Raw genomic sequence first — 9,444 nt, 5'->3', positions numbered from 1 at the left:
CTGATATCAGTTCACTGTATCTCAAACTCCGTATAAATAGATTGAAAGATAAACAATTGGAACACTAAAAGAAATTGAAAAAAAATTAAATAAAAGTACAAAAATGTTCAAATAGTGTCAATGTAACTGAGGTCAATTTGATTTTTGAACTATGTTACTACTTAGTCACTAAACTTAAAAACGTAACTCAATGGTCACTGAATTTCGTCAAATATTACTACTTCATAATCGAATTTTAAAATATATCTTAATGGTCATCGAACTTTGCACTGTGTTACCTATTCATCACTCAAGTTGACGCTGTTTGTTGGACTTAACGAATTTTTCCATTTGAGTGACGGAAGGGTCACACAGTGCAAAATTTGATGACCATTGAGATATATTTTATAATTTGATTATAAAGTAATAATACTTGACAAAATTCAGTGATCAATGAGTTATGTTTTTAAGTTCAATATAACAAACTAATATCGTTCAATGACCATTCATATAATTAACCCCATCTTCGCAGATCGGATAACTTTTGGATCGCACATATCAAAGATTCTACTAAAAAAAAATTAATTTTAATCTCACCAAACATCTATATCTCGCTCGCTCGCTCGCTCGCTCTCCCACCAAACAACGTTTTGCCATACGGAAGAATTAAGATCACCCTCTGAGTCACTGTTACGCAAAAATCGGAAATGGGAAGGGAGGTATCAGAGAGCTGTTTGGAGAGTCTACTCACGGAGATAGTCTCTTCCTATTGCAATGGCTTTTATGCCAACAAGCCCGAGCTTGCTGCCCGAAGGATCGAGGCTATTGGCTTTCAGGTCGGTCACCAACTCTCAGAAAGGTAAATTTCATTGCAACTATTTCGATTTATGCAATTACTAATTAGATTTCAGTCCATTTTCATTTGATTAATATATGCCACAGATAAAATTTGATTTGAAATGGTACTTGAGCTGTGGCAGTTTAGGATTTATTGGGCTTCCAGTTTCTGTCTGAAATTTTAAACATAGAGGGAGTTACGCAATAAGTGGGTACATTTTCACAACACAAACTACTTCAGTGCTTTTTCGTATAGATAATTCTGTAGCACCGACATCGGTTTCTTATACTTGTTTACAACCATTCATTTGTGATCTGTGGAGTAAATTTTCACTAGCGTAAGTAGTTTAGCGAAGCTACTCCTAGCATACTGCATTTTTTACTAGCTGCCGAATTGGGTTCTTGTACTTTTCCGATCCATGCAGTAGGTAGGTGGCTGGCCTTTTTCTTCTATGTTTTGGTGGAGGGAGGGTGGGTGAGTAAGGCAATGACCAGAAGCAAATGAGAGAAAATAATTACAAAAAGGTATTCTGTTCTACCAATGCAATAAAGTAAAACTAGGTGGCCAATTGGGTTCTTATACTTGTTCAATGAACCATTCATTGCGGTTTATGCAGTAGATAGGGTTGACCTTGTCTTTGTTTCCTTTGGTGGAGGAAGGGTGGATGAATAAGGCAAAGACCAGAAGCAAATGATAGCAAATAATTATAAACAAGTATCCTATCCCAACATGCTTTTCTAGAAATCATTCTTGATCTTGACATAACACTTTTTGCTCTTACTTTCTTGTTATTCTACCTATACCATAAAGCAATAATTAATAAGAGTTTCAACATATCATTTTCTTTATTCTTGTTACAGCATTCGGTTCATTGTTGTTGAATTGTTATGTGTTGCTTACATCTGCCATCACTCATAAATCCGTCACCATATATAATCTAGCATCAAGCAATCATCATGTTGTGGCATTGAAAGTGCAGTAATGTTTTCTAAGTGCAGTATACTTCTCAAGATGACCACCAATCAGAGTTGCGTATTATTATACCCCGTCTCCGTTTTGAGCTCTTTTTATGAGCTTCTTTTCTTGCCATTACTTTTTTATTGTACTCTACTATATAGCATTTAATCCATTATGCTTCATGATTAAATGAGAGAATGGTATTTTGATTGATTAAATCTGATACCCAAGTGATGGAATAATGTCGTATCATTAAAAGGTTTATACTAACTTTCCTATTGATTACTTATAGATAAATGGTTTAGGTGAATGTTGCAAAATGAAAATTACATACTTTACAGAGAGGACTTTCTTTAATAATATTCAACGCCATAAAATATATCAGCAAATCTTGGTAATGTTTCGTTTTTTATCTGCTTTTTGTCGATTAAAGAAATAGTTGTTGGTGCTGGATGATTTTTTATTCTCAACATTAGGTCACACACTAAGACATGCATATGTATTGTATGTTGTATGCAGACTGCTAATCTTTCTGGCATTCTCAACAGTGACTAGATCAGCATATCTTTCTTGTACTAGTTTATACATATTGATTCAGTACGAATAAAGATGCATGATGGTATTTTCGTTAGCACTTTGGTCCAACCAATCATTGGGCTGTCTCAGGTTGTATATTTCACGTTTGTATGTTTTTGGTTGAAGTTGCCTCTACTATTGCACTGTTTTCATATGTCTTGTTCTTCTGCGCAGCTCTGGATAACAGTTTGGCATCTTTGACCTCAGAAATTGTACCAAAATTGTAAACTTTGACTCATAAATATAGTACAAGTTATATTCGAAGTGTAAATATTTACAGATAAATCAGACAACAAAACATAACTGAAATAAACCATGAATCACCTCAAAAATGTAACACGGCACACAAGGGCTCTTCCTATGCTGCATATTCTTTTCAGTCGTATCTACCTCCTCGTTGCTGTCCCTCTTAAAAATAATAAAAGAGGAAAAGAGCAATTATTCTCATCCTGTACAAGTACTTCCCAATATTTGGAAACGTATCTCAATTCTTCTTAGATACACAAGACACATTGTGCTTTTATATACAAATCTAGGCCTTTTCCCTATAAATTTGCAGTTGGAGACATGAATCCTTTTTTGCTACTCTGTTCAGTTTATTGCTAGATGCTATGCTTGTGTATCCTCTAACTTTTTTCAATAGAAATGTGCACTTGACTTGAGTAATTCCTTCTGTTTTTAATCCTCTTTTGTCCTTATTAGATTTTGTTCTTTTGAATTTTTTTCACTTTCTGTTTCTTCTGTTACGGTAGTTTGGCACTTCCTGTGAATATATGTTTTCTGAGTTTCTTATGAGAATGGTGGTAAAAACTGATCTTTTCTGTGAAGCAGCCACATGAATTTAGTTGAATGATAACTTTATCCATTGTACTTAAAGTAAATAATTTGCACGAGAAATAAAGTTGGGATCTCTCTCTGAATATTTGATGTTTCAATTCACCAAATTTGGCGATTTCCAGCTTTTCAAGTTCTGATGTTTATGCTCATTCTGATGTCATGCCTTTTCTGACAGATACACAATTGATGGGCCAAGGTTTACTGATCACCTGGAGGCTATCAAGTTTATCTGCAAGGACTTTTGGTCTGAACTCTTCAAGAAGCAAATAGACAACTTAAAGACCAATCATAGAGTATGTACGAGTATCTGAACTGTATTTTAGATTAATTAAAGGAAGATGACGATGAGTTGGGTTATCTTTCGCTGCAGGGTACTTTTGTATTGCAAGACAATCAGTTTCGGTGGCTAGCACACATGTCAGTTGATCCATCACGGGATGCATCTGCTTCTATTCAAGACCCTTCTGCAATGGCTGAAAATAGAGCAGCGCAAGCAACCGGCATGCATCTTTACTTTCCTTGTGGAATTATAAGGGGAGCACTCTCAAACTTGGGAATACCATGTGCAGTTTCTGCTGATATATCGAACCTCCCTGCTTGTGAGTATATAACTTTATTTAAATGCCAGAGTTAAGCTTTTGTAATATTTTTCTGAAGAAAAGACAGTCTTGGCTATATTACATATCAATAACCATTAAAAACTATTAGGCCACTAAACTTCAGTCTTTCCCATATATATACCTGCTTAGGAAGGATTCTGCTGTGGATTTTGATGAGGATCATATGGAAAATGAGTATGATGACGGGTTTGGCTCATCATTTTCAATAGATCCAGAGGCTTCCACCTTGAGTTGCGCCTCATGTGAAGCCTTAGTTAAGAGCTTCAAAGCTTATGCTTTGAGTGCTATTTATCAAGGCTTACACCTTGACTTGTTCAGGCACATGTAACCCAGTATGTGTGCACTTCTTAATTAGTTTCTCTCTTGGGATTTGTCAATTGTCACTGGTCCAAACTTATTGGCCTGTTTTTTGGTAACCTAGGATGCTATAAGGTTTCTTGGGTTATTTTAAACTTATTCGTAAAATCCCATATATGGCATCAAGATATGGTCTTAGTGGAGCATTGTCGGAATTCTCATTCAAGTTGTTATATTTTCACCAATGAAAGTGTGGCAACTTGTCTATGATGGAGCCAGCCTAGATTGGATCACAATATGCTTCCATGCTCATGCGATTATTTTTCGAGAAAAAACAAAATCTACAAAGCATTTTAAGCAACGCAAGGTCTTAATTTATTTATTATTATTATTATTATTATTTTTTGGCCCTGTATGAGTAGAGTGCATAAAGTAACAAATTACAGTTTGCTAAGGCAATGTCTCCTTTGTTGTGACACAATAATAATCTTGGTGATAAGATTTTGATATCTGTCATTATCTCCGTTTCTAATGCTGTCCCAAGTTCATAGTTCATATCCTTGGGAGTTCTAGCTAGCTTGCGACCCAATATAACTGCATCTTTCAAAAGATTCATATTGTTCTCTTGAGACACAGATTCCTATTTGAGATGTAACAACTTCAATACATAAGAAATACCTTAGGCACTGTAGATCTTTATACTCATATTTACATGCAAGATGATGTTTCAAATTTCTTCAGATCCTTGTCCATAATAACAGCATCAATTTACACTTAGAATGGTAGCTTTACAATTTTGAGTTGTTTGAGGAATAGTGTATTGTAACCTTTGCTTTGTGGTTTGTGCGTATTCGACTTATGAACAAATTTTGTAAACTCTTCAAATTAATGGAGATTGCTTTAAATTATAGAGAAATAGTTTCAATCTGAACACCGTTGTCCCATAAATTACCTAAGAACTTTGAGGACATCTGCAAATATTTCTACTTCATGGAGATATGCATTCTTCACATCCAGTTGATGCAAATATTACTCTAGGTTAGTTGCTGAGGGCAATATTACCAGCATAAAATCCATCTTTGTATTGGCACAATTATCTTCTGGTAGTCTATTTCATTGGCCAGAGTGAATCCATTAGCATTTATTCATCGTTTGTCAGCATGCCGCTTCTGTGAAATCCCACTTACATCCAACTGTTTTCTTTTGCGGTGTTAGTTTCACATATTCTTGGGTATTGATTTTGCGTAAAACGTTCAGCTTTTCAGGAATTGCTTCTCCGCACTTTGGATCTTAAGTTTATTGAGTACATTTAGGAACATCCACGTGAGATAGATTACTGATAAAAGGCTTGAGAAATCAATGATAGGAGACAAACAAATTATTGGATGATGAGTACACGACCATAAATATCAGAATAAGAAGGTAAAATAAAATCAAGATTACTTGTGTTTCTTTGAATCCCTAAGTCCATGTTAGTAGTTTGGCAATGCGACGAGAAGTTTTCCCGTCCTTATTTACTTTGTTTAGATTATACTATCATGGTTCCTACTGCAAATTATGGGACTTGGATCCCACCTTGAAAGTATGGGCTTTCGGAGAGTGGTTTATATATAGACTTGAGCTCTCCAAATTTAACCACTAGTTTTTGAGGTATGACTCTCCCATGATTTATAACAATGGTATTAGAGCAGGCACCATGTCTTTCTGCAATTGAGTGGCACCATCCAACCATAGCAGTGTTCGTCTGGGACTAGTCTTGGGCTAGTGCAGAGCCAGTTTGAAATGGATGCGGGATCTCGGTGGTGTGTCATGGTTTTCATTGCAAGTTATGAGATTTGGATCTCACATTGAAAATATGTGTTTTCGGTCTGTTGTTTATATAGATTTGAGGTCTCCAACTTCAACAGCTAGTTTTTGAGGTAAGGCTCTCCGAAGATCTATAAATATACCTACAACTCGTTTGAGCCTCTCTATCTATCTTTAGAGATTGGAAAATATTGTCTATTTTGAGTGAGAACTTGAAGGACTGATAAAAGATTAGAAAGGACTAGTAAGATAGTTGAGAACTGATTATAAGAGATTAATTAGGTAGAACAGCCTGAGATTGATCATTTACACTAATTTGATATTTGGTAGAATAAAACATGTTTACAAAGAAAGTTGTGTTTCATAGTAGCATATTTTCCAGTAGAAAAGCAGTCTCAATATTATACCTTGAAGAACATCCACGATTTTTAGCACAAGATTTTGAGACTGGCATGTCTACCATTTCACTACCAAGGCATCTGGAAAGTAAATCCTATTTCATGAATATGATATCTATCTAGTGTAATGTATGGAGTATATGACAAGGGTGGGTGTTTTTATTGATCAGCCAGAGTTGGTCATCCAATTGCTTCAATATGAGTTATCTAGAGAATGTTTTTCCTATATTTTGATTCAATAGAAGCTCGAAGAAGTGAATAGGGTCACAAATAACAAGAGATATGGAAAAAGCTGGTATGAATACACTTATTCCTAATCTTTAATGGAATGGAACAATATAAGGATCTATATGTAAATATAATATCTATTTATGTACGCCCAAATGACCCCTTGAGAATGTAAATAACCTTGTTCCAGTTTGGTCTGGTATGGAATGACCTTATAATCATGGAATCGACTTGAAGTTCAAATTATATGTTCATAGCCTTAGCCATTCCCATAATGATCGAAACAGATCTAATTTTTAAATTCCAGTTAGTGAGAGGGATCTTAAACTAATAAGTAGACCTTAGAAGCTAAAAAAAAGTTAATATGAGCAATTGCAATAGTCGGATTCATCGATATTCTTGGCATAGTAGATGTAATCACACAAACATACTCAATTTGATGGAACGAAAACATATATAACTATGTTGTGTAGGTGAATAACATAGATAGACACCTATCAAAAAATAACATAGATAGAGCATGTTTATTTCTCATTTTCATAGTAAAAATGCATTTTGTAATGGTGATTGTTGAAAAATGTGTGGTTAAAAAATAAGGAAAAGTTTTAGTTTTGCGTGTAATATTATTTTATTGAAGAGTGTATGGTTGAAAATAAGAGAGAGAAAAATGTATTTTGAGAAAAATGGGTACCAAACAAGGGCATGGACATACCTCAAAGACCTAGTTTCTAACTTATAATGTGCTTACAAATGTGAAGAAATGCAACACATTCAAATATCATAGGAGGAAGGACAAGACCATGAGAGTGAAGGTTTTAGCGAATTTTAAACTCTAGAAGGCATTTAGTTGAACAAGTACGTTGCACTCATCATAGCTTCCCCCAATTCTGTTTGGTTACACTCAAGGTAAACATTAAGGCCTGAATTAACTTCTTGGTAATCATACTCAATTCAATGGAACGAAAACGTATATAACTGTAATGTAGGTGAATAACATAGAAAGACGCACATCAAAGACCTAGTTTCTAACTTATAATGTGCTTACAAATGTGAAGAAATGCAACACATTCAGATACCATAAGAGGAAGGACAAGACTATGAAAGTGAGAGTAACATTTTTTGATGAGGGATTGTGCCCTTCCCAGCAACCGTAGTCAAAGAGCCATTTACAATCTTAATTTTTTGATGACGTGCATGGAGTGTAAGTGGGAAACAAATTGGACAAACCAATCATATGATAGTGGCCCAAAAATCAATGATTCGATTACAGATTTTTAAGAATCCTATGTAGACCTTTTAAAGGGTAGCCTGCTTGGCTAAGTCTGAAAGGGAAGAGGTATTTACAGATAACTGGACTTAGCTCTTGTTTGGTACGAATTAAAATTCAGATTTTAATCTAAGTTAAAATCAATAATTAATTTTAAACCTCACATTTTATGAGATCCACAACTTTTCAACCACACATTTCATCAACTTTTATCAAAATCTATTAAAAATCTGATTTTAACCTCCACCAAACAGGACCTAGACTAAATTTTTTGCTTCAGCTCTGCTAAGCCGGCATTCTTAGTGATAACACAAATAAATGCTTTATAATCCCTAGGAAGGAATATGTCATAAAGGGGAATAAAAAACTCTTGTGGTTCCCGATACCATTTGAACTATTGCGATAAAAGCTCAAGCTCTTGGACAGGGGACAAATAGTTTTTGTTGTGAACAGTCACAGGTATCCGCTTTTGTTTCAAATATCAGTTCTTCCTTAGACTTTGGCGCTCTTAGTTTCTCAAATGTATATCTCACATTTTCAACACCTTTTGACCTTTGCTTCAGTTCTGCTAAGCCTCACAGAAATTTCTTTTGGCATTCTTAGTGATAAAACAAATAAATGCTTTATAATCCCTAGGAAGGAATATGTCATAAAGGGGAATAAAACACTCTTGTGGTTCCCGATACCATTTGAACTATCGCAATAAAAGCTCAAGCCCTTGGAAAGGGGACAAATAATTTTTGTTGTGAACAGTCACAGGTATCCGCTTTTGTTTCAAATATCAGTTCTTCCTTGGACTTTGGCGCACTTAGTTTCTCAAATGTATCACATTTTCAACACCTTTTGACTTCTGTGGCACAACTCTTAAACCTTGTTAGCTCCCATTTGGTCTCCATTAATTTTCATTCCATTACATTCTATTTTTCTCTCACCTGTTTTTAATCACATAATCTTCTATAAAATAATATTATATGTAAATTGAAAACTTTTTTTTCTTTTTCTATCACTCATTTTTCAAAAAAAATACTATTCCACGCATTATCATTTCCAAAAAATGGGGGCCAAACGGGGAATGTAGACTTTATTTTTTTGGAATTATTGATCTTGAAGGATGGAATTGCTTTAAACCGAACACCTTCTAAGAAAAATTCTTTCCATTTATCTGGTTCTTGAGTAAGTTAAACACCAATGACACCAATATCCTGTTACAAATGTGATAGCTTTCCATTGGGTAAATGTCTTTCCATTTAGCAGATTATGCATGTGCACACTGGCACAAATTAACATAAATTCCATGTGAAGTTCCTAATTTTTTCTTTATTGTCAATGACAGGTTCCTTCATGGTCCGTATAAAGGTCTGATGAGGTTCTTATGTTAGTTTTCTCCTACTCAGAATCAAAGCAGAATTGTTGTTGATACTATTGTTTTTGAAAGTCGAAGGGGAGTACTATAAATTGAGCATTTTCCCTTTTATAAGATGATTTGGGTGTATTATTCATATGCAAAGGGTAACTTGATTAATAGTGGTTGAGACATTCTCTATGGTATGCTAAATTGAATTTTCAAGCGGCTATTTTGGGCCAAAATCCATGTTTGGTGGTGTACAAGTCAGGGTATGAGTACCATACTTTGGTACCATA

The 9,444-nt window shown here is 34.8% G+C and overlaps 1 protein-coding gene across 1 annotated transcript; it reads left to right on the top strand.

Annotated features, from left to right (window-relative positions):
- Positions 1-508: 508 nt before the first annotated feature.
- LOC111397539 (trafficking protein particle complex subunit 6B) lies at positions 509-9,394 on the top strand. Its single transcript, XM_023024521.1, has 4 exons — positions 509-838; positions 3,363-3,480; positions 3,558-3,786; positions 9,137-9,394. Exons 1-4 carry the CDS (start codon positions 687-689, stop codon positions 9,163-9,165), a joined length of 528 nt encoding a protein of 175 aa, XP_022880289.1. The 5' UTR covers positions 509-686; the 3' UTR covers positions 9,166-9,394.
- Positions 9,395-9,444: the final 50 nt, after the last annotated feature.

Source organism: Olea europaea, chromosome 7 (genome assembly GCF_002742605.1).
Source record: "Olea europaea var. sylvestris chromosome 7, O_europaea_v1, whole genome shotgun sequence".
In the NCBI taxonomy this organism is placed as follows: domain Eukaryota; kingdom Viridiplantae; phylum Streptophyta; class Magnoliopsida; order Lamiales; family Oleaceae; genus Olea; species Olea europaea.
The sequence above is the reverse complement of the archived record's forward strand: the minus strand, read 5'-3'. Positions and strand labels throughout refer to the sequence as shown.